Raw genomic sequence first — 26292 nt, forward strand, 5'->3', positions numbered from 1 at the left:
GACACCCAGGGCAGGGAGCTAGACCATCTTTGAATTACCCTAAACTTCGGTGCTCGTGGAAGGCATATAAGAAATGTACCTATTATTCTTTTGCAGTACAGAATTCCTTTGAGACTAACAGAAGAGACAGGCCTGTCAAGTAAGTCAGCAGTGACCACAGGCAGATATAATCCTATTGCTTTTTGGCTGACAGCTCACGCAGAGAAAAATACTCTCCGATGCAGACAAAGGTAAATGTAGCTTAAATCCCAACACAAAATTCTCCTCCGTGATCAGCTTCTATCCCAGTCTATGATGACCCTAGACACCAGACATATCAGAAAAACCGTCAATACATTTCTTACTGTTGGGTTGTAATAATTTAATCATTGCTGAAGGTAAAATGCTCAAAGGGTAGAATAACTCAGATTATTTTCAGGGTCTAAGCAAAAAAAAAAAAGAAGGACAGAATGGTGACTTTCCTCAGATTTAATAGCACATAGTACAGAGGACCATCTGTTATAGGCGAGCATATAGAAAATGAACACAAACCTGAATAGGTTATGAAATATCTAGAAAAATAAGACAAGTGGTTAACCACATGATCTTTTCTTTTAAGTGAAGAATGGCTGGTCTGAATCCAGTCCTACGGCTTTTTGAATCCTAATCACCTACAGAACCCAGGCATACTTGCAGTTCTGGGATGGATTGGCACATGGTCTCTTCTACTGTGCCTTTACAGACACAATCATTGAAGAAGCTGAGTTGAAGCCTGAATCTGAATATCAGAATGTAGGGCACGCTGAAGAGGAAGATCAAAGGGCAATTTTACATTGCAAAAAATAGCTTGATGCTGAAGAATAATTGCTTTTATAAAATTAAACACAGACTGAAATCGCGTATTATGACCTACCCCATCTGTTCAGCATACACTCATAAATATACAGTACATATGTAGATACAAATACATATACTATATATATTTGTTTGTTTTTTAGGAAAGAAGAGAGACACGTTTATTTCACATTTTCGCTGAATTACTCCCTGAGATGCTCTGTCCTGGATCTCTGGGGTGGCTATGATTGGAATCTGTCTGCTCTTGTTTCTAACTTAAGCGCAGCATGGCTGACCTGTGCAGAAAGGTGACTTCCTAGACATAAGGGCACATTGGGACAAACGTGGGAAATGCACAGGAAACGCTCTCATTTCTGGCTTCAGACCTCTCCCTATATTTAGCACTTTCCTTTAGCCCACCCGAGGCTGGTGCTTCTTTCACCCGCCATGAGCCCTGCAGCTCCCAGGTTCCATGCTTCCTTGGATGGTGTTGCCGAGGCTGCTGCAATCCCAGCTCAGTGTTGCCGCTGCCTCACTAGTCACACTGCTCGCTGAATCACAAGCTTGATGTACAGCCCAGCGTGCGATCCAGAGAAAGAGAGACTTCTGTTCTCAGTGGGACAGAATATTTAAACTTAGGCCTCTGCTTTCAGATCTGGGACTCAATTTCGCCCTTTAGCGCTGTGTGTATCCATACCCCAAAGCAATTTTTCTTGGATGCATTTTGCTTTGAATTTGAAATATGCTTTTGATGCTTTTTATTTAATAAGGCACAGGCACAGGACTACATTCATTATTTAGACCAGAACTTATTTTGCACTTGATGTAAGAAAAAAACTGGCATGCTCATTCAGGGTAATTGCATAGAGTGAAATGAACCCAATTTACGTAAAGGATTATCGAAGGAATAGAAAACTTCCAAAGGAAGCCTGCTAAATCATTCATTCAGTAACTGATTGACATTTGCCCAGATCTGGGTCCTGTGCTTTGCCAGGTTTTAAAGCAAAGCAAAGAAGCAATTATTTAAAAGTGATGGTGAAAAGCAGTATTGAAAGACAGCAATCCTGGAGAGCGGATATATTTTAAGAGATAATTCTCTCTTAAATAACGTAATTCACAGACCATGGACCTAGGCCCCAGGAATCATCTTTCAGCCTACGTTTCCACCTGGCACCCTTCAATAGTCTACCATTAAAAGATATGTAAATGTAATGTAAATAGTGCCAACTACTTTTTAAAGAATAATTCTCTCTCATCCGTTTACAGATTTCTATTTTATTTTATGATTAAAATTTTGCTATGCATTAAATGGGTGCAGTTATGCTTACAGTCTAATTCCAGGAATCGAGCTCCTCTGAAACTATTTGTTTCTGTACATTTCCAGTTAATGTCTATAAATCTATCTGATACTAAAAAATCTGCTGTGAAGAAATTGTAAATCGAAGTCCTTTGCTTTGCTCTATACATAATAAGTCTAAGATTTATGGAGAGGCAACCCAACATTTTCATCAGCTATAATTGTTCTCTAGACTGAATAACGGAAACATTTCAGGCAATCAAAAAGCAAGTAGAAAAAAAGCCATCTTTAATTGATTCCTCAGAGGATTTTTTTCTAGATTGTAAATAATTTGTTCTCATGTTTTCTATTTGGCTGTTTCAGGAGCTACACAAATGGAATACAGGACATAGACAAATGAAATGCTAATAAGATGTAGGATATTAAAATACCCCTACTTTGCCTGTAGGCAAAGGCAATCTACTCTATCAGGGGAATAAAAGGAAACGTGAAGGAGGCATTTTCACCCTTGCAAAATGAGAGGCTTCATCTGACCTGGAGAGAGCCACTGGACAAGATGTCTTGTGACAGCGCCTGTAAGGAGGGGCTCTGAAATAGGAGCATTATACAGAACTCCAACCCGGAATGAACGTAGGAGCTCAGGAGTCAGAGTGCCCATTGACTCTGCCTCTTCTGGCTACAGGGTCTTCTGTGCAGCCTCTCAGCAATCAACATACCAGTGAGTCAACTCACACATCAGTATTTTCTGTTCTTTAGAAGCAATGACGGTATTTGCCACCAGTGAGAGCGATCTGTGTATTTTTGGAACAGCTTGACTCAACTGTAGTAGACGTAAAAATGCAGTCCTGGGGTCTACTGATTGAAATCCCTTTAGTTTCTTATTTGAATACTTCCAAGCTTTGTAATTATGCTATTATGTACTTATGATCATAAGAAGTCAATTTTAAGCTAAATACTCTTTAGTACCCCTTTTCATATATATATTTTGCCCCATATATAAAGTTTGGGATAAAAAAGTTCAAGGAATGTGGGAAAATACAATAAATTGAAGGGTAGAACATTTTAAAAACCACTAATTTAGCTTGTTCAAATTTTTTAAGGTTTAGAAAATTTTTTAGTACTTTAAGGCATTTTAAGAATTATTATAAACCTCCTTTCAGAATATCTGTCCCTACTGGGATGAGATCACGTTCCTCAATTGTGAGCACACAGTAGGAGCTCAATAAGTCCTTGTTTAGACAATGAATGGCTATAAAGAGATACTTATGTTCCTCTTTTACCATAATAGGTAAAACCTATAAGTAGTGTTATCTTTACCCATGACACCTGTGTAACAAAACTAAGTTCGGTGTAAGAATTGACTTAAAGTAATACAATAAGAATGGGAAATTTAGGGGCTGGCCTGGTGGCACAGCAGTTAAATTTGCACGTTCTGCTTCGGTGATCCAGGGTCCGCTAGTTGGGATCCCGGGTGTGGACATGGTACCACTCATCAAGCTATGCTTTGGCAGGCATCCCACATATAAAATAGAGGAAGATGGGCACGGATGTTAGCTCAGGGCCACTCTTCCTCACCAAAAAGAGGAGGACTGGCAGCAGATGTTAGCTTAGGGCTGATCTTTCTCCAAAAAAAAAAAAAAAAAAGAATGGGAAATTTAAAGGATTAAAAGAAAGTCTTGGGAAAAAAAAAAAAAAAAAGAAAGTCTTGGGTCTGCCCATGAATTTCTAAATATAGCATGCTTGACCAGGAAAATGGAAATGAGTATTTGTGAATGAACTTTAGATTAAAGGAAATTATTAATACAAAGCCATGTAAGTTTAAATTAACATGAAGAAAAATACAATTATTTCTAAAAACAACCATATACATTAAGAGAAATGATACTTTCTTTAAACTTGCATTCTCAATACTGTCTGTGCAAAACTGCTTGTAGTGTCCTCAAATGGGCATCTGTGGTCAGATGTGTAGGAAACATCCCATTAAATGGTATATATATCAAAGCAACATGGCCTGCCATTTCCTTTAATTAGATGGAGTCTGGCCAGGTCACGGCTGTGCTTTTGAACAACTGGTCTGGATGTGTGAAACCTGCAGAACGGGCAGTAGCAGCTGGAAGGCGTCCTGTACGTATGTCATGCTATTGCAGCCCTGTGAGAGGAGAAACATGTGGTTAAAGGGTTATTTTCAGATTTAATCTTGACAAGTCTTCCAATTTGATAATGTTCCCTCTCCTCAAACCCCACAATATTTTATAATATTTTTCTTTTAATGTTGCTGTTTAAAGCAAATGTAAGCACACTCCTTTGGATAGAATACATCCAAGTCTCAGTTATCTATACTAACAGAGAGAGGGATTCACTCAAAATGAGGCAAGACATTTCCATCGACTTTTAGGGTACATCGATATGCGTATATTTATGACACAACACGTCCAGTCTTGCCTATGCTTTTCTCAGGTCAAGCCCACTGCCCTGAAATAAAAGCACAGTATGAAGGAGGCTCTAGTTTGTCTGAATCTATAGACGAATAAACAAGAATGGTCTACATAAAGCTAACTGGAGATGTCATTGTGCAATTATTCATGGCAAGCCTTGAATGCTAGTATCTTCCCATGCATGTTGGTACCTTCTGCTTGGTTTGGATATTTGATGTTGCTATTCATGTTCTGTGGTGCCCTAACATACAGTATTAGAGGGAGAGGCCATTTAAAGTTTCAGGTAACTAAAACTTGAGAAAACTTCCATTGGGAGAATGAATCGACATTTGACCTCATATTCCTCAGGACCGATATGGTGCATTAATCTGCTCATGCCTTCTGGCTAGCCAGGCGAGAGATTTTCTTGTTCCATATTCTGCCTCTGATTGCCTTGGTTTCCTCTTAGCTGTGTCTGTCCCTCCAGAACCTGCCCCTACAGTTCCTTGTCCCTTCTGTGTGGCTGTGTCCCAAACAATAACACTGGGTGCCACCACTTTGTAACTTTTGTACTTTGGTAGTTTTCCTTAGCAGTAAGGCACAACTCCTACAAACACTGCTATAAATATATGGGTAGCCCTCCCTGAGTTGAAGTTTTCTAATTTCCAGTTTTTGTAATTGACAGCTACTTCAGACTTGTGGCTTCAGCCGGGTGCCCTGTGGCTACAGATGTGCCAGTTTCTTATAGTGTGGCCGCTACGGAAGGTTTTCCTCCACCAACCACAGATAGAACAGAGTGCCTACGACTCAGGAATGAGAAGGCCTCTGGGCTTCTTTTCCTCTCTCTTACATCTCTGCTTCTGGCAAAGACACAGCAGTGTCAGGGTCGCTTCATATCTATGCTACAAAGTCCTGGCGGGCGGGCAGGCCACAGAGCAAGTAGTCACAGAGGATGGTGTCTCTGGTCACTGAACGGGCGGAGGCTAAACATCCTATTTGCCATTTTTGCCAGTCTGGAGCTCAGACCCAGCTAAATCATAGGTTATTGTGAATGGAAGGAAGCACCCATTTTTACAAAAATCACCACTGAGCAAGAATCTCTCATCGCAGCCAATAATCACACTGTTAAATCTGGTGTCAAACTTGGCGGCAGAAATCTGCTTCTGCTGGAGGAAACAGCGACAGAAATAACATGCAAGCTTAGCGTTTCTCTTTACAATCAGGAATTCTTGAAAATTAGGTATTGTTGCTTCACCCGCGGGTTTACAGCTGGTTGAGCTGCACAAAGGTACTCAAAAAAGACTGCTGATAAGATTTAGGATTGCAGTAACACTTGCTGTCTGGGAGAAAGACCAAAAAATGTAGCTCCAACATTTGCTTTGATAGAGAAGGGCTTTCTCTCCAGGGGCCACTTACCTCTAACAACACACTATTGATCATGGGGTTAAGGACCTCAGCCTTCTTGTTGCTCTGCAGAAGCAAAAGGATGAAATTAACAGATCAGATTCTCACACTACAGAGCTTGACACATAAAATGTGATACACCAGCTTTGTTGAGGGATCTCTTAGAGACGAAGGGGAGGAGAAGTGGAATACTTACTATAGACCAGGCTTCCTATTTGGTGCTTCCCCTATATAATTGCATTTAATTTTGACAAAAATCCTAGGAGGTAGGCAGGTACCATGATAAATCCAATTTAAAGATGAGGAAACAGGGGCCAGGAAGGTTGAGTAACTTATGTCAGGTCACATAGCTAGAAATTTAAACTTAGGCCTTTTTTAACTATTTACAGCTTGTGGCAGGTCTGAGATTAGGTGAGATGAATGAGGATGAGTTGTACAAGGGCAGGGTCGAATCCTGTCTTTACTCAAAATTTTGGTATTTTGTTCATCATAATTTTTTTTGCCTTCATTTTGATGTTTAAAAATATTGCACTAAAATATCTAGCTAGATGACTGAGGTTATTTCTTTGTCTTTTTTGGGGGGGGGGCGGGACCTTAAATTTTGCTGGTGAATTAAGTACCTTACTCGCCTACCCTAATTCCAGCCCTAGTCTGTAGTCTTTTTTTCTTTCTTCTTTTAAATGCAAGCATGGATATTTGGTTATAGGGTATGTCTTCCAGATTAGCAGCAAAATTAAAACATTCTTAACCATAACTTGCAAACAGGTCTGCAGACTCCAGTTTGCAAAATATGAACAACCCATGGAAAGCACAGAATACAGTGCCTGATACAAAGCAGATGTTCAAAAAGTGAGAGCTAGTGTTAGTATCATCGTTATTATTATTTCCACTATTGATCTCTCAGTCAACAGTCTTCTCTATCTAAAATGTTCTATCTACTCTTAGACAATAAATAATTCAAGGGACTGAAAAGAGAGAGAGCAATTTTACTAGACTGGTTTCCCTTACACTACTCAGAAGACTTTATGGTAAACAAAAGGATATAAATGAAATATATCTTCCCAGAGCAGCCGACTTTCATTGACATCACTCCACTGAGGGCAAAGTAATGTCTTACTGGGGAAACTATAACAGAGTCTTGGGAAAAACCTCTTTAAAAACCCAGTCATTTTAGTAAGTAACCAGAAAATCCATTATGGTATTTGCTTTCATGTTTATTTGATTATCAATAAACCTCTAAAATATAATCAAAATGAGGGCAATAAAATGACATTGGTTTTCAGAATCAATGAGATGTGCAAGCAATTTAAATAGAGTCTGGAGAGCAATATACACTCATTAACTTCGAGTTATGAATAATGGCTGTTTCAGAGAACAGAAACAATGACTTGATGAAAATGATTCATCATAGCACAGGACGAAGGGTATTGTGGTGAGATGGCATTTTAGTGAACTTTATTTTAGACTTATCTTTTTCATTCTCCAAAATGATCGTTTGTGTGTTTCTGGTTTTGTGCATGCAAACATTTGTACACATGTGTGTATATATGCATATATATATGTTCAAGTGCACAACCATCTGCCAGAACTTTGCTACTCAAAATGTAGACTGTGGATCAGGAACAGTGTTATCACCCGGGAGTGCGTTAGAAATGAGAATCTCAGTCCTCATCCCAGACCTGCTAGCTCAGAATCTGCAGGGACAAGATCTCCAGGTGATTTGCTTGCACGTTAAGGTGTGAGGAGCACTATCCCGGAATACAATATGTTAAAAGGAATGGAAACCAATACCATGAACATTACCCACTAATGTGAATAAATAACAGGAATCACATAGAACATATAACACACACACATGCAGACACATACATCCTCGTCACTGGACAACCATAGAGAACCAAACAGTTGGCTTTCTGTCTGCTGTGTCTGATGGACAGCTGCTTAGGAGCTGAGAGATCAATTGAGAGGCTTGAGTGAATCAGTCCACCCCTCTGGGCCTCAGTTTCCCACCTAGTGAACTGTGGGAAGAGTGAGAAGAGGCTAGACAAGAGCCTAGAGAAGCCGAATCACCGAGACCATCCCATCCTGGTAAGACCTCACACCTCTCTATAAACCTACCAGTTATGCCAAAGCCCATGGGTATCAGTCAACTTAGACAACACTGAGCACACAAATGCATTTTATTGAGCCTATCATATCCATGAACTTCCCTCTCGCTTCACTCCGCTTGCATATAGTGAAGCTCCATTGCTGAAGGACTAAAATTAGACAAATGCCAAAGCTGACGTCTTACAAAATAGGAGAGGCGAGCCAGATTCCTTGACAGCAGAACGAGTAGGTGTTATGTAGCTCACTCCTTATTAACGGAGTCACTTAGAGAATTGTGGCAGACACACATCTCTTGACGGTCAGGTCCATAATCACTTCTGCTTCTTGTGAGAACTGCCTTTGGCTTGGGGGAGGCGGGTACACCCCAGCAGCCAGGTAGGTTTACATGATGTGACCCTAGCCCTACTCACTGCTGAGTCATACCAAGATGGACATCTGACCCACACTGATGAGTCTTTCAAACCTTCTCAAGCAGGAAGGATGGAGAGACATGGGGTCTGGGAACTGCTGTAGCTGAGTCGCATTAACAGCAACACTAGAGAGAGGGCACATGATCTCTGCTGCCGGGTCCCCACAGCTGCTCACATTCCTCCTTTGCCTTTAATAAAGTCCTTTTTCTGTCTAAACTACTTTGTTTCTATTACTTCCTGTTATAGGTCAAATTGTGTCCCCCGCAAAGAGATATGTTGAAGTCCTAACCTCCAGTAAATCAGAATGTGACCTTACTTGGGGACAGGGTCGTTGCAGATGTAATTGATTAAGATGAGGTCATACTGGTCATACCCTAATCCATATGGCTAGTGTCCTTATAAGAAGAGGGAAATTTGGACACAGACACACATGGAGGGAGGACAACGTGAAGATGGAGAAACAGATTGCAGTTATGGCGTCACACCCCAAAGAACGCCTGGGGCTCCTAGAAGCTGGAAGAGAATAGAAGGGATCATCTCCTAGAGGCTTCAGAGGAAGCACGGCCCTGAGGCACCTTGATCTCAGACTCCCAGCCTCTGTGAGACAATAAATGTCTTTTTCTTAAGTTACCCAGTTTGTGGTATTTCTTATGGCAGCTCTAGGAAACGAATACATTTGCAACCAAAAAACACCCTACCTAAAACAGGAAGTAAAACCTAATGCTTCTCATGGAAAGAAACATTTGGCCTTACATCCAGGGCCTTAAAAGAAAAAGTAGAAAGGTTAAAAAGAAATATTTTCCACTTGCCTCCTCAACCCCAATCCCACTAAGGTGGGGCTATATACCGTGACTGATATCTAAAGTAAACAACCAGAAGCCACACCTCCAAATGAACGCTGAAATTTTCAAAGTTATTACCTTGAGAACAGAAACATTTATGCCAATTGGTAAATTTTTTCTTTTGGTTAAAGTTGATGTATACAACAAAGAAAAGCAACTTTTTATCTTGTGTGGCTTATAAAATAGCCTCTGAGGGCAACAAGATTGTGAATATTCAAGATTAATTATTTTAAGAGATATTCTTGAATTACATACAACAGACATTAAGTAATAGAAGGAACCTTCATTTGACATTTCTTTTTTTACAAAGAAAATGAGGCCCAGAGAGGTTTGGAAAGCCACTCAACATCTTGTATGTCCGCGATGACAAATTCAGGGCTGGAGCCCAGTCAGGTTAGAGCCCTGAGGTGCCTGTGGTTAGAGAAGGTGCTCTTGGCCTGGTTTTAGCAAATATCCCGGCGGAGCTTCCATTTTGTGGAGCTATCAAAAAAGGCACTGCATGCTCTACTTTTCCTCACAGCTCCTCATAGACCCATCTCTCCTAAAAAGGTGAAGAAAGAATCCATATTATAATCTTACCCCAACAGTGGTTAAAGAATTTGTAAACTTTTTTGATAAAGAGGCCACTTCCTTGCACATTGCAGTAGTTAATCTGAAAAACAAAAAAAGAGATTTAGAGATTTTCAATAAAGTAAAATAATTTAACTGCCAAGACAATTGACGGATATTAATACCACATTCCATTTAGAGGAACATGGTTTGAAGATGCTTTGCAGAAATGTTTTTCTCAATAATCTCCCATGATTCTCAATCACAGTTTAATCTAATCCTGGTTTTCTCTGCATGCTTAATTAAAGAATATTCAGCTAGCTCACCCTACATCTTTTTAGAGTCAAAAGTGTTTGCAGGAAAATAACAGGCTTGAGCCCCACATGTATAGGGGTATAAGATTCTTGCCAACTGGCTTTTCTCCAGCTTTTTGGTCATTTTTAAAGAATAATGAACATTCATTGAGGTACTATGTTAGGTACTTTCATATGCACAATCATATTGAATCTTTATAGCGACCTTATAGGTTTTGTGGTTATTCCCATTTTATAGATGAAGAAACTGACAGTTAAGAAGATTAAGCAACTTGCTTAGGACAAGCAGTAGTAAGTGACAGAGCTGGGATTCAAACTCAGGTGTCTCGACATTTTGATTATGTTTTTATTAGATGCCTCAAAATAAAGATCCTGTAGGATATGTTTTTAAGACTTATATCAAAACTCGAAGTTTATTCCAGCCACTCCACTTCTAGGACTTTACTCCAAGAAAATAATGCAAGATGGACACAAATATTTAACCAATATAATGTTTGTCATAATATTACAGATGATAACAAAAACTGAAAACAATCTAATTACCTAGCGATGTCAGTATTGTATGATTTTTCTTTTACAATTAGTGTATATGACTTTTATGAATAGTGATTAAAACACTACTAGAAAAACAGTAACTCCAAGTTAAGAACCTTACATGTTAAAGATCTAATGAAGTCAGCAGAGGTAAGTTTTGTTTTGATAAATCAGGGTTCTGTCTGAGCTATGTATGTATTCAGGTTTGTTGAGCTTTATCCATCTACCCACCTACCCACCCACGCATCCACCCATCCATCCATCCACTCATCTACCCATCCATCCATCCACCCATCCACCCATCCACCCATCCATCTATCCATCCAAAACTATCTGCAGAGGGTCAGGAGTAGGGCCAGGAGACAGCCCAGAGCCACTCTGTCTATGATTTTGGGGAGGTGCGTGAAGAGGCATTTATTTTACAGACAAACATGAAGCCTTATTACCTTTTGCTTGGTGCAGCTTGATAAGGTTGGGACAACTAGGGCTGAGAATCAGAAAGCAGCTAAGAGTAATGTCCTGCTATCCATACTCAGGGACTTTTGAACTTTAGCCCTTCTCTTTCAAATCAGTACTGCAAATATAAAATAGTACCTAGGTGTTTTCCTCAATATTTTAAATTCTTCCTTTTTGCCCTTTCCTCTTCCTTCTAAACACTGAGGCAAGTACATATTCTTTCTAGGCATAGCAAGGTCAGGATTGTGAGGTTGTTATAATATCTTTGATTTTCACATTTCTAGATATGAAAATCTAGACTAGATGACAGATCCTGACAAGTGAGGAAAAATGCCATCGGTAGTATAAAGACACTAATATCAAATTTTTGGAAGGTCCTTCCAGTAGAAATTTGCTCCCCAATCTACAATGCCAAATACAATAAGAAGCAAAGACCAGTTAGCTAGCAAGGTGAATGAGTGTGTTGAAACCTGTGTGTGTGTGTGTGTATGCATTTACCTCTAGGAGGCTCTTATCTTGGCTCCTGTGTCTGTATAATAATGAGAGGCTGTTTGAACCTGTGCTAATTTTCTGTACCACAATATACAGCCATGCACATAAAAGTTAATGGCTCATTTTTCAGTTCCATACCAACTATTGTAATGAACACTCCATACCAACTATTTTCACGTATATAAAGTTACATATCTACACATTTTTATTTCACTAGATAAATGAATAATAATAGCTACTATTTTTTGAAGAACATAACATATGACCGCACATATGCACACACATGCAATCCACAGCGAACTGGCTTACATTAGTGACCATCACTGCCAGAATTCAGAATATGCAAAGTTGGTATAAGTCCCTAGGAACAGTGGGGGTGTGTTTGCATACTTTTGTGAAGCTAGCTGAGACGTCACATTAAGGTGTCCTTTCTCTATGTTGGTATGTTGAAAATGTAATTACCCTCAAAGGTCTGTACTTTCAAGACTTTGATCTATTAAAATAAACACTCACACAGCTCTGAATGATTTAGTGTGTCTTCCCTTAAATCTCTTCATAAATAATTCTTGGAATTTAGTTAATTATTATTATTCTTGCTAACATAGTTTATTTCTTAAAAGAGTCCTTTTTCTTAACATAACATAGAACGATGTAATTAGTTGACTGGAAATCTGAATCTTTAGTAGCTTAGGGTTTGTGTGTGTGTGTATGTGTATGTGTATTTGAGTGGCACATATATATAAAATTGGAAAAATAAGAATTAAAAGTAATATTTACTTTATGAGAACTTTTGCTTGGTACTGAGCTGATTTTTCCTCTTCTTGTCCATGAAGAATTAATTCTGCTACTTTATGAAGCTGCTCAATACAGCGTGCTGTTACTTCTGCCAGACTTTCGATGGACAGCATGTATACTTCCTGAAATAAACAAATGCAAGTAAGAAAATAATTCACTGAGCAGGTGCTTTTTAAAAAACCCTGTGACACTAAACCTATTATATAATTCTTGAATAAACAACCAAATATGACCTTTAAAAGCTTACCCAAAGATTAATGGGTGTACGTACAACTTCTCTAAGTGGAAATATTGCCATAAAATGGGAACTCTGCCAGGTCCCCAGGGATATGGCAAGCCTTTTTCACAGCTGCATGCCAAGTACTCAGAGCAATGCTGGGCACACGACAGGCAGGTACTCAAGAAGGTGTGTGAAAGGGCAGCCGAAATAATAGACCTCAGTGGACATTTTTCTTTAGACCGATCTAATTTAAAAACTTACTTTCTCTAAAATTAAATCCCATGTAAGATGAAGTTATTGCAAATTCATTTTTGAACATAGGCAGGATATAAATTATGCACATAGAAATTTATTAAACTACAGAATAAAAACTGCGGCAATGAAATTTTTTTGGAAAAAGCTTCAATTACCTCATTCATTAAGGGGCATAAAGACATTTTATAGTTACAAATTTGCATACAAGATGGAATTTTACCCTAAAGATAAATTAACTGTGTTCGTAAAGACCTTTTTTCCTTTAAATTATAATTGTAAAGCTATGGAGAAAAGCTACACTATCTATGCTAAATCACAAATTCTCTTGGCATGGGGAAATTTTAGTGTTTATTACATTAATACTCATATTTCTATAATGTAGAACAGGGTACAAATGACAATGAAATGGCCTCTCCTCATTTAAAATTGGGCTGCTAATAAAATTAACATAATATTACTGCTTTTGAGGTGGACAATATAAGTTTACCTCAACTGTCTTCGTTCTCCTTCCTTCCTTTCCGTCTTCTTTGGGGTTTTCAGGTTTTTCTTCCCCTTCTTCCTTTTTAGTTTTCTCCTCTGACTCTTCTGCCACATCTACCGACACCACGGTTTGATCTTCGTCCATGCAGTCATGAGCTTTTTTCATGGCCTGCAAAGGCCCCCAACCAGAGCAACACATTTATCGTGTCAACATGGAGACTAAGAAATTCCAATCCCAAGACTAGGATCAAGTTGCCCTAAACCTTTAAGGGTCATTCTCTGTAAATTTAAAGCATGATGGGGCAATTCCTGAACCTCCTTAAAAACATCTTGTTGTTGCTTTCTGGTAAATATAAAGTAAGAAAGGGGACAGAATAAAAAGAAAGTAGAGAGAGAACAGTGCAGGGCTGGATGACTTTCCACAGCGCGTTCTAATGTGATACTCAGATAAGAATAAAAATGACAGTCACCTTGAAAGATCGATAGTATATTTTTCACTTTGCCTGACCAACTGTAAAAGAATAATAGTACTTTTTAAATGTACACAGGTTAGAGATTTAGCCACGGTCATTGCTACAGCAAATTTCCTCATTTGAAGTGTCTCATGAAGCCCTTAATGTTTCATGGACCTAATAACGTATTGTGCTGGGAAGACGAAGGATGGCTCCGCTCTTCTCTAGTCATGCCACGTCTTCCAGCTCAAGGGGCAGGAGAGAAGAGCTGTGGGAATGACCTGGCTCTGCTCTGCAACTAGTTTAATTTCACATGGGTGCAGTTTGAACAACCTGTGGCCTAAAAAATTATGGCTAAATTGAACAAGCAGAAACCACTTTGCCTGTTATTCCCTGAATTTAGAAAGGACAGAGTCACCCAGCTTTGATCATTATAGTTTAAGCCGTTTGCTTAAGTGAAAGTTATATCTGAGCTTATGCTAAACCTACTTCTCATCTTAAAGCTTACACGTCAAAGTTTAACGTCAGTGTTGAATGGCCAGTTAATGGCAAGATGATTTAGGGAGACAAAACCCACCAAAACCATCCTTGGTGTGTCCTCTTTTAGAGACAAAGGTTTACCTGGCTATGTAAATAAACCAGTGGGACCTTGGAGGCATCATACACGCTCTGAGCAGTGGCAGGTGCTGCACGGAGATGAATGAGGCAATTTCCCACTGTGTTCAAGTCATTGACCTGCCACAGTCGGTGACCTCTACCAGAGATAAAGAAATTACTCTCTCTCCACCTCACTGCCTCCTTCTGCCCTTTCCTCACCCACTTTGATAAGTGAGGGCCTGTGTCAACTACTGCATGCTAAAAAGAAGAAAGGGAAAAAAAAGAGAGAAAGAACAGGAAAAATAACACAGCTTTAAGTAAATAATAATCAGTGTCCTCATCAAGAAACTCTACAGCAAGACCTGGCACTAACCTGCAAAATGTACTGTGGTAACTATTAGAGGAACCCAGACTGTTAAAGCTGGAATGTTCTTAGGCATGATGTAGCAACAACATTCCAGGGGGGTGGGGATGTGTGGTTGACCTGGCTGATGTGCTTCCTTCTGCCTAATCCTGACATGTCACTTTAGCGGGGGAGGGGAAATGGAATTTGAAAAAACCTGTTGGTGATTCAGCACCCCTCTCTTCTCCCGTATGCTGAAGGTAACCACTGCTCTCATGTAAAATTCTATTTTGAGGAGAAGTGACTTGTTCAAGGTCACAAGGTAATTACTAGTAAAAGTTGCAGCTGAAATGCAGATCTCATGACACAGTCTACCATGTTCTCTGCCACCACATTTCATCATGTTGCCCCCTTGAACCTTAATTACTGACCTCACACTCCCCTCCTGCTATGTGCCATTTGGGATTTGGGGTATTTCCATTTCGGGTGGATCTCTGGAATTTTATAACCGAGATCCTTTTTTTTTTTTTAAAAGACAAAGACTCAGACTCAGAAGGGGCTGACCTTATTGAGTTTGTCAGGCGTGGCTGCGACATGTAATTCAAAGAGAAGCTCTGTGAGCATGCTAGCAAATTCTTCTCCCTTTTCTTCTAAGCCTAGAAATAGAAAATGACAGAAGTAAGAAGCATGATTTATTTTTCATCCTTCAGGATGTGGCAGCTCCCCCAACCATATAGCCCGCAGTCAGAGTCTAAGTGGGGGCTGCGGCAGCCTGTCCTCCAGCTGCCGGGCAAAGATGAGTTTCGCTCGCTTATGAGCATAGCACTGAGGTAGGAGACTGCTGCTGGGTGAGGGCTGCTGGAGCCTTGTTGCTCGCAGCTCTAGCCGGGGCACTGCCAGGCTGGCCTAGAGGGAATGTGAGCGCAGTGAGGGACTCATGCGTCTTGTTCAAGCTATGGGTGGTCAGTAGCTACTTGTTGAAAGAATGACCGAAGGAACAAATGAATGACCTTTCTCAGGGTTGGGAGCCGTAGGACAACACTGTGTTTATGACCTAGAGTACTGCCGTGCTTACTAGGCAACCCTAACGATACCCAGGGCGACCTTTTCTGTCTACAGAGCCACCGTGCTAAGGGAGCAGAATTAGTCTCGATGGCTCGTGTGCTATCTGATGTAACAATGTTATATCTCTAGAGAAATTTCCCAAGGTTTCCTGGGACACCTGTCTGGTCTTACAATACTTCTTAACAATATGCCTTCCCTCCAGATTGGAAGTTACCTAAAGACAGAGACAGAATTTGTTTTGTTCACTTTTGAATCCAGGGCATCTAACACAGTGCCTGGAAGATAGGAGGTGCTAAAATGAATATTTATTGAATAAGCAATTCATTAATAAATTATATCACAGATAATAATATATTGATTATATAAAGTATAATGTTATATTTAATATATCTAAAAATAAAAATAAATTAATATCATTGGTGAGCAATAAAGAAGAAAGATCTTTAAAAGTTACAGTCTGAGCCAGGCCTGATGGCCTGGCAGTTAAAGTTCAGCATGCTCCCCTTTGGTGGCCTGGGTTTGGTTCCTGGGTGCAGAACCACACTATTTGCCTGTCACTAGCCATGCTGTGGTGACGGCTTAAAGAGAAGTCAAAGGACTTACAACTAGAATATACGACCATGCACTGGGGCTTTGCAGAGGGAAAAAAAAAGTTATAGTCTTATTTATCTCATTTGTATCACGAGTTGAAGCCTTTTTTAAAGTTTCTGATAAGTGCTGAAGAATTGATTCCACAATCAGTTTACTACCAGTTTTGAGGGGAATAAAGGCATCATTAATCTGGCCTGATTACATGATCTCAAAACCCTCTGAGAAGAAAATACTCTGGCTATGTCAGTGGGGAAAGCAGTAGCTTCAGGGAGGACTAAGCCATGCGAGAAATACTGTATCTAACACTCGTCTGCACGTGCTCTCTGTTTTATAGACAAAATGTTAATCAGCAGCTCATAAAGACAGCCAGGATAACTTGTAGGTCTTTGTTCAAAACATTTGGCTTAACCAGCTTAACATCACCTAGAATTTATATATGCTCATGAGGGAGACAGATCAGTAAACGTACTAGAGAAGTAAAACATATATGTCAGGAGAAAAGATTCATGGAGAAGTATAAAGCAAGGAAGAGGAATAGGGACAGTGAGGGGTTAGCAATTTTAAATGGGAGGGCAGCTGAGAAAGTGCCATTTGAGTAATGAACCAGAGGAGGAGAAGGGTGAGCCACACCAGATCAGGGGAAGAGATTTCCAGGCAGAGGCACAAAGTCCAGGAGGGAGTGTGCCCGGCTTATTCAGGGACAGCAAGGAGGCCAGGGGGGCCGCAGCAGGGGAGGGAGGCATGTGCCTTGGGGGTAGAGAGAGATGGCTGTCTTTGTTCCTGATGAAGCCAACACAAGTGAATCATTATAACCAAAAGAGGCAAGTGCTCTGACTGAGGGGGCTTTGCAGCACCTAATCCAGTCCTCAGAGGGCTGTTAAGAAGGCTTCCTGGAGGAGGTGATGCCTGAACCAAGCCTTCAAGAACGAGAAGGCATTAGTCACAGGCATAAAGGGAGATCTGGGGGATGCCAGAGGGAGAGGGAACGGGGAGAGAGAGAAATTCCTCCCAAAGCTGAGATTCTCTCTCTGTTGGGCAGAGGTCTAGATCTCATCCTCTCTAGGCCGGCAAATAAAAGGGGCAGGGGCACATCAGGGCAGCATCAACAAGGTCTCGTTCCCAAACAGCCGGGGCCTTCTGGTTCTGGAAGAGGCAGCGTTGCAGGGCAGAGACAGCCCAGGCTGAGGCTTGGGAGGAGGGGTTCTACGTTTAGTGGCTCTGTGACCCGGGCCAGTCACAGGGCTTCTCAGCTTCCATTTCCACCTCTGTGAACTTAGGATAATAAAACCCACCCATCTCCTCTTTAGCGTCGTTGTAAGGACCAAATAATACAACAAATGTGAAAGTATCCTGCAAACACTAAAGATTTAACTACATCATTATGTGCTACAAAGATATAAACATAGGAAGATTAAGAATATTTGGGAGTCATCAAAACTAAACTAGGATATAAGTACTCACGCAGCTTCAGTTTTTAAATGTGTGTTCATTCTATAAAACAGAAAAATACACCAGTGACTTTTATCAAATATTTTAGGAAAAAAAATCACAGAGAAAAATGGAAGGAGAAAAAAACAGATGATAAAAAACGTTTCAACAAACAAAAAGAATAAAATATCTAGGAATAAATTTAACCAAGGAGGTGAAGGACTTATACAATGAAAACTATAAGACATTATTGAAAGAAATAGATGATGACATAAAGAAATGCAAAGAGATTCCACGCACATGGATGAGAAGAATAAACATAGTTCAAACGTCCATACTACCTAAAGCAATCTACAGATTCAATGCAATCCTAGTCAGAATCCCAATGACATTCTTCACGGAAATAATACAAAGAATCCTAAAATTCATATGGGGCAAAAAAAGACCCCAAATAGCCAAAGCAATCCTGAGGAAAAAGAACAAAGCTGGAGGTGTCACAATCCCTGACTTCAAAATGTACTACAAAGTCATAGTGATCAAAACAGAATGGTACTGGTAGAAAAACAGGCACACAGATCAATGGAGCAGAACTGAAAGCCCAGAAATAAAACTGCACATCTACGGACAGCTAATCTTTGACAAAGGTGCCAAGAACATACAGTGGAGAAAAGATAGTCTCTTCAACAAATGGCGTTGAGAAGTCTGGACAACCACTTGCAAAAGAATGACAGTAGACCATTATCTCACACCATACACAAAATAAACTCAAAAAGGATCAAAGACTTGAAGATAAGACCCGAAACCATAAAACTTCTGGAAGAAAATATAGATAGTACACTCTTTGACATCGAACTTAAAAGGATCTTTTCGAATACCATGTCTTCTCAGAAAAGGGAAACAAAAGAAAAAATAAACAAATGGGAGTTCATCAGACTAAAGAGCTTCTGCAAGGCAAAGGAAACTAGTATCAAAACAAAAAGACAACCCACCAATTGGAAGAAAATATTCGCAAATCATACATCCAACAAGGGGTTAATCTCCATAATATATAAAGAACTCACACAACTGAACAACAAAAAAATAAACAGCCCAATCAAAAAATGGGCAGAGGAGATGAACAAACATTTTTCCAAAGAAGATATACAGATGGCCAACAGGCACATGAAAAGATGTTCAACATCACCAATCATCTGGGAAATGCAAATCAAAACTACACTAAGATACCACCTTACACCTGTTAAAATGGCTATAATCACTAAGACTAAAAACAACAAACGTTGGAGAGGTTGTGGAGAAAAGGGAACCCTCATACACTGCTGGTGGGAGTGGCAACTGGTGCAGCCACTATGGAAAACAGTATGGAGATTCCTCAAAAAACTAAAAATATAAACACCATATGACCCAGCTATCCCACTACTGGGTATCTACCCAAATAACTTGAAATCAACAATCCAAAGTGACCTATGTACCCCTATGTTTATTGCAGCACTATTCACGATAGCCAAGACATGGAAGCAATCCAAGTGCCCATCGACTGATGATTGGATAAAGATGTGGTGTATATATATATATAAATGTACACACACAATGGAATACTACTCAGCCATAAAAAAGACAAAATCATCCCATTTGCAACAACATGGATGGTCCTCGAGGGTATTATGTTAAGCCAAATAAGCCAGACTGAGAAAGACAAACACTGTACAATTTCACTCATATGCGGAAGATAAACAAACGCAAGGACAAAGAGAACAGTTCAGTGTTTACCAGGGGAAGGGGGGTGGGGGGTGGGCACAAGGGGGAAGGGGAGCACTCATGGTGACAGACAAGAAATAATGTACAATTGAAATTCACAATGATGTAAACTATTATGAACCCAATAAAAAAACCCCAAAACATTGCAACAAAGAATATCTATTACTACAACTCTTGGTCTGTACACATGGCTGAAAAGAAGATCTTCACCAAGGATATAAAAATAGAAAACAGCCTTTTAAAATCTCTTCACAACAGTGTGGTAAACCAAATTAGAGACCCATGGCAGCGTGATAAAATTACAATCTGCTGGCAAGACGAACATGCAAATCACTAGCTAACATCCTAAATGTAGAGGAGCTCAATAGGAAATCTACCTAAAAACGACAGTTGATTACATTTTCTGAGACTATGAAACAAATTATTTAGGTGTTAGGAGGCTTTTAGGAACGTAAGTGCTTACAAGACACAAGTTTGATGGAAATGCTCTGGTCTCCCAGAGCTTCGCCCCAGGATAAGATTCCTCTCCGTGGCTTTAGGACAAGCCCTCCACCTTCCTGGAGTTGTGGCACTTCATCATAATTGGATTGACTTAATGACAACCCCACTATTCTTTTCTCTTGGTTCTTCTTGAAGTGTTTGAATGACATTTATTTATTAAATTAAGTTAATTAGAATTAATAGTGTTTTTATAATCTGGAGATGCCCTCTGGGAAAATGGATATATTATGGGAGATAACAGGGTTCTGTCACTTAAGGAGAGACAAATGTACCATTTCGTAAGCATGCTGTTCAGGACTTCAATTTTTTTGGGTCATATTCAACAATCTCAATATACTGAAGCTCTACATTAAGACTGGAACACATCACATATAGTAACACTTTCTATTTAACAGTACTGAATCACGTTTCCTCTCCAAAAAATAGCACTAGTTGGGGATGCAATATTGCCTTAACTTGCTCTGGCAACAGTATCTCTTTGACGTTAGGGGGAAGTTAGGATCCTCTTTTTTATTTAAAGATTGGCACCTGAGCTAACATCTGTTGCCAGTCTTCTTTTTTTTCCCTTTCTTTCTTCTTCTTCTCCCCACAGCCTCCCAGTACATAGTTTTATATTCTAGCTGTGAGTGCCTCTGGTTGTACTATATGGGATGCCACCTCAGCATGGCCTGATGAGCAGTGCCATGTCCGTGCCCAGGATCCGAAACAGAGAAACCCTGGGCTGCGGAAGCGGAACATGAGAACTTAACCACTCGGCCACAGGGCCAGCCCCTGGGATCCTCTTTAATCCTCTCAGAGTGACATTCCCAATAGGACCAAGGTCTACCTCAGGCATCATGGAACTGAAGAGAAATAGCCTGGATCTTTTTGGTGATTGTTATGCTGGAAAAGAAGCATCTATATTAGTTCATCTTGGGTCTATCATGCTAGCCGCATGACCTTTGACAACAAACGCCTTAGTTTCTTCATTATTAAAACAGAGACAAGGCTGTCATCCTTTGTGACTGTAGAACATACAAATGCTCAGAAATGTTATTCTCCAACTACTTCTTTGATACTGGGTCTTTCTATGCTTCTGTCTAATTGATTTTTCTATTTTGATGCAACGAGCATAAATCTCATTAAAGTGAATGCACATAAGGTCAATACGTGGGGCTAAAGCGGGAGATGGTATTTAAATAACAGTTTGCAAATGCTTAGAATAATTTTGCCGTGAGCACCGAGGCTGAAGCATTTCTGCTCTTGTGTTGGAGCTTTCATTAAAGGTGTGCAACATGCATGGGCAGAAAATACTTCCAGTGACTTCATGGTATGAATGCACAGTATCACTGTTCTGCATTTGGGTAACAACAAGTACAATCATAAGTAAAAGCTACAATGTATTACACACTTATTACTGTCCTGGCATTGTGTTAGCACTTTAAATAATAATAGTTAACAGTTTTTAGCAGCTCTGTGCGTCAGGCATTGTAACATACGTTTTTACATATATTATCTAATTTGATCCTCACAATAGCCCTTGGGAATATGTAACATTGTCTTCACTTTACAGGTGAAGATACTGAGTTTCAGAAAGGTGATATAGCTTGTTCAGGGCCATTCAGCAACTAAGTGGCGAAAATGTTTCAGATGGGACCTTCAGATGGTCCCAGGAGAAGCCAGCCTTGTGTGTCTATGGTTGCTTGAATTTTTTCTTTTTTTGTGGTGAGGAGATTGGCCCTGAGCTAACATCTGTTGCCAATCTTCCTCTTTTTGCTGAGGAAGATTAGCCCTGACCTAACATCGGTGCCCATCTTCCTCTATTTTGTATGCGGAAGGCTGCCACAGCATGGCTGATGGGCAGTGTGTAAGTCCGCGCCCGGAATCTGAACCTGCCAACCCTGGCCGCCGAAGTGGAGTGCATAAACTTCACCACCACGCCACCAGGCCAGCCTCTTGAATTTTTAACGTAAGCGACACAAACAACTGTGGTAGTGGTGGTTGGTGGTGACATCAGTAAGAGATCACTCTCCATGTACATAGCAAATATTTTGCTATATTCTCTTCCCAAATGGACGTAATCATTAAGCATGCCCAACTTTGAGAACGTTTTTTCCCCTTCTCAAGGAAGGCTTGCTTCTCACAAAATATGTTCTAGTCTCCTTGGTGTCATGTCATTGTCCAGCTGGAAGATGGTCAGGAGTGCACACCTGGCTTAGTTCAGTGATTGTCAACCCAACACATCACACCGTGGTGCACTGGGTGCCTTTGTCAGAACTGTACTTTTTCGGTGGAGTGTAGGCCACTTACCAGTACACCCTAACTCCTGCACATATAAATTAAAAAGAATAACAAGATATGAAAAGAAATCCACTGAAAGACCTGCCCACCATCAACATCAATCACATTCAACAATTTCTGCATGCACACAGAACATTAGACATCGGAGCATAAACTCTAGGCATCAGGGCCCCGTTGAGCACACTGTGCTCTTTGTTCATTTGACCATACGCATTTATTGCACGTCTGTGATGTGATGTGCCAGGATTGTGCTGGACACCAGAGAAATAAAGATGGCTCTGTCAGGAGTTCCCACCCAGCAAAAGGGAGGGTTACAGATCAAAGTGACCAGCTCCTGTGACAAGAGCAGATGCACAGAGTGTTCTGGAAGCAGGGAGGAGGAGCACCTGAATTAAATAATTCCACCCTGTTCAAAGGGCTGTGCTTACTAACAGCGTTCATAAGAATTGTACCTACAGTCTGTCTTGCTCTTTAACAGGTTATTTACCTTTACCTTGTTCTTCTTGATTCTCTTCATTCTCTAATTCTTTGGCTGCAAAGATGTCTTTTATGGAAATTAGGTCATTTTTTAAGAGTTCCAGCTTCTCTCCATCAAGTGATGATAAAAATGACTGAACCTGAAAAAAGAAATAGGTTGGCATAACTGTCATCTCTTCTTCTCATTAATAACATTTATGTACGGCCGTCCTCAGGTCTCCCAGGACTGAGGTGATTCTCGGTGTGGGAGGTTGAATGTTGGATTTACTGCCTACTAACTGTGCAACTTTGGGTAAGTTACATAAGCTCCTTGGGCCTCAGTTTTTTAATCGAATGTGTTTGACATATAACACTGTGTAAATTTAAGTTGTACAACATGTTCATTTGATACATGTATATATTGCACTTGTAGTGAGGTTTAGTGCCTCTATCATGTCACATGATTATCCTTTCTTTTTAGTGGTTGGAATCATAAAGTTTTAGTGTGTTAGCAAGTTTGATGATGGTAGTACACTATTGTTGTCTATATTCATTATACTGTGCATTAGTTCTCTGGCTTATTTACTACTCGCTGCCAAGTTTGTGCCCTTAAACATCATCAATCTAATCTCCCCACCTTCAACCCCTGGTAACTGCCATTTTACTCTCTGTTTTTTATGACATTTGACTTTTTTAGATTCCACATATAAGTAAGATCATACAGTACTTGTCTGTCTCTGTCTGACTTATCTCACTTAGCATAATGGGCTCAAGGTCTATTCTTAGTGTCCTAAATGACAATATATCCTCTCTTCTCAGGGGGGATAATATTCCATCGTGTATATATACATATATATATATACCCCATCTTTTTTATCCTTTCATCCATTGATAGGCATTTAGGTTGTTCCCATATCTTGGCTATTGTAAATAATATTACAATAAACACAGGAGTGCATATATCTCTTCGAAATCCTGTTTTTGGTTTCCTCAAAAAATTAAAAATAGATCTACCATATGATCTAGCAATTCCACTTCTCAGTATATACCCAAAGGAAGTTTTTCTCAGTTTCAAAACAAGATCCATATTTCATTGTGATGCTTTGTGGGGTCAATGAAATAAGGAATAGGAAGTACATTGCACAAGTGTACACAGCAGATGCTAAATAAATGGTGGTGGTAGCTTTTCTATCATGGTGGTTAAAAAAACACTTTGACGTCAACCCTGGATTCAATTATGTGACCTTGGGTAACGTATTTTACCCTTCTATGCTTCAGCTCCCTTATCTATAAAACGAAGACTATACCACCAACCTTGTAAGGTTGTTTTGAAGTTTAAATAAAATGATGTACTTAGAAGTATTTATAGTGATGGTCAATAAATTATATTTATATATATACACACATGTAAACAAACATATAAATAAACGTTATATGTATATATACAGATATATATATACATATATACTTGCTAGATGTGTGTTATTGTACTGGGGTTACAAAAAGGCACAAGACACATTTTTCTTCTCAGAGATCTTGCAGTCTAGAGGAGGGAGACCCATGTCAACTGACAAAAGCCATGACAGACGTGAGTACAGCGACAGTGGGGCACCTGGGAGGGGGCTGCAGTCCCACTTCGGGAGGGAGGGCGGGGGTGGGGAGGCTTCACAGGATGATGCTTGAACTGATGTCCTCTCTGCTCATTGTCTTCAGGACCCTTCTTTTGTAGCTATCCTTTGTAAACAACTTAATAATTATTTGTACAGGTGGCCAGTCATCCTCTGTGAATTTTAAGATTGATTTTAATTTCCAAAATGGTCAAAGGGCAGGGAGGACCATATAAAAAGTCACGTATGACTAGACAGTACTTGTAAGCTTTTAGTTTTTTCATTCTGCAGATCAAACGCTTGCTCTGGAGGAAGAACCAGCAGAGGAGCCACAATGCTCTTCGGAATATGTTGTAATATTCATGATGGTGGTAGATTTGTACATGAGGATAAGTGAAAGAGTTAGAGAGGGCCTCCGAGAGGCCAGGACGCCATTTTCCTAAAAGTAGCTAATGCACATCACCAGGGCATAATGCGACCGGTGCCAAGGCCCTGGGAGGCAGCTTGACGGGAAGTCATCCACATGAAACCCATTAGCCTCAGAGTTCAGCAGGTGGAAGCAAACGCGCCCTGCAGGATGGCTGCCGTCACTCCTTTCTGCCCTGATCTTTTCAGAGTCCTTGTGTTTAGGTCTCAGGGTCCTAGATGTGTGCACATCATATTCTTATGCTTCAGATATATTTTCTAAACAGCAGTTTTCTAAGACTGAATAAAAAAGGTAATTGTTGAATAAATGTGCTTGAGTACAACACTCAGTGAAAACGTATATACACACGTGGAACATTTTGGTTTCCCTGTGTCTTCCGGAGGGTGGCCATCCTCCAGGAGGGAATGCACTGGGGTTTTACGCTTTTGGCATCCCCTGGGAAGGGTTCTTTTTAACTAAGGACTCTTTTGTCAGCATCTTTCTCCTATAGCATCTCTTTTGCTTCCTCCTAGTTCATTCCATTCTGCCAAGGTGAAGTGCATCGAGTCCTTACTTCAATCCAACAATAAATAATAAATAATCATGCGCTCCTCAATAAATATTTGTGGAATGCTGACTATATGCTTGGAATTGTGCTAAGTGTTGTCGAGGACATGGGGTGGACAGTCTGCCTTGTAAATCTTTTCCCTGAAAGGGGGTGTGGGGGGCCATTTTGACGATTCTTGTTTACTATTTTTATTAACTATTGACTATAATGGCAAAATTATTAGTTTCTCCTTAAGATTTACAGAACACCACTTTGCCATGCCTATTGCCATCCTGGAATCAATCTATTAGAAAAGTAATGATAATAATTCCTGATATTTCCATACAACGTGTCTAAGTTTTAGCCAATGGAATGTCAGCAGAGGTGACGTGTATCATTTCCGAACCAAGACTTTTAAAAAATGGGAGCGTCCCCTCTACACTCTCTCTCCTTATGCTGATGGGATAAGAAGACAATAAGGCTCTAGAGGACGGTGAAACCCAATACTTTAGACTTGGATACAGCGGAGGTCACAGGGCCAAAGGGACGTGCCCACCAGAGTCCACACTCCCCCTTCTAGAGCACTCTCCAGGTGACTGAAAGTTCCTTTCCATGGCCTGTGTGAACCCCTTGCTCAGCTGCGCTCCTTACAGGGAGACCATCCATCAGAGTGTGCACCCCAACCCCAAGGGATGGCCAAGACGTGGCTGTCTGCAGGGGTGTCAATGGCGCTTGAACCAGGGCATCCTCACCTGTACACATGAGGCTCCCTGAGGCGAGAGACAGCTGGAGACAACGGGAGGAGAGCAGGCAGGAGGGTGGTGTGGAAATTTGAGGAGTTTGAGAATTCTAAATGGGAACCCTGCTTTCTAGGTCATTA

At 40.3% G+C, this 26292-nt stretch overlaps 1 protein-coding gene across 4 annotated transcripts in view; it reads right to left on the bottom strand.

Annotated features, from left to right (window-relative positions):
* Positions 1–453: 453 nt before the first annotated feature.
* Positions 454–26292, bottom strand: part of FAM114A1 (family with sequence similarity 114 member A1) — a 75749-nt gene continuing 49910 nt past the window's right edge. For 2 of the 4 annotated variants that reach the window (XM_070615149.1, XM_070615146.1), the window contains exons 8-14: positions 22884–23013; positions 15341–15432; positions 13392–13553; positions 12412–12551; positions 9869–9941; positions 5941–5994; positions 454–4259 (exon numbers count right to left, since the gene is read on the bottom strand). In XM_070615149.1, the coding sequence (XP_070471250.1) occupies positions 4158–4259; positions 5941–5994; positions 9869–9941; positions 12412–12551; positions 13392–13553; positions 15341–15432; positions 22884–23013 (753 nt within the window). In that variant the 3' untranslated portion in view covers positions 454–4157. The remainder of the gene's footprint in view (positions 4260–5940; positions 5995–9868; positions 9942–12411; positions 12552–13391; positions 13554–15340; positions 15433–22883; positions 23014–26292) is intronic. The other 2 variants (XM_070615147.1, XM_070615148.1) reach the window with 1 other exon arrangement.

Source organism: Equus przewalskii, chromosome 3 (genome assembly GCF_037783145.1).
Source record: "Equus przewalskii isolate Varuska chromosome 3, EquPr2, whole genome shotgun sequence".
In the NCBI taxonomy this organism is placed as follows: domain Eukaryota; kingdom Metazoa; phylum Chordata; class Mammalia; order Perissodactyla; family Equidae; genus Equus; species Equus przewalskii.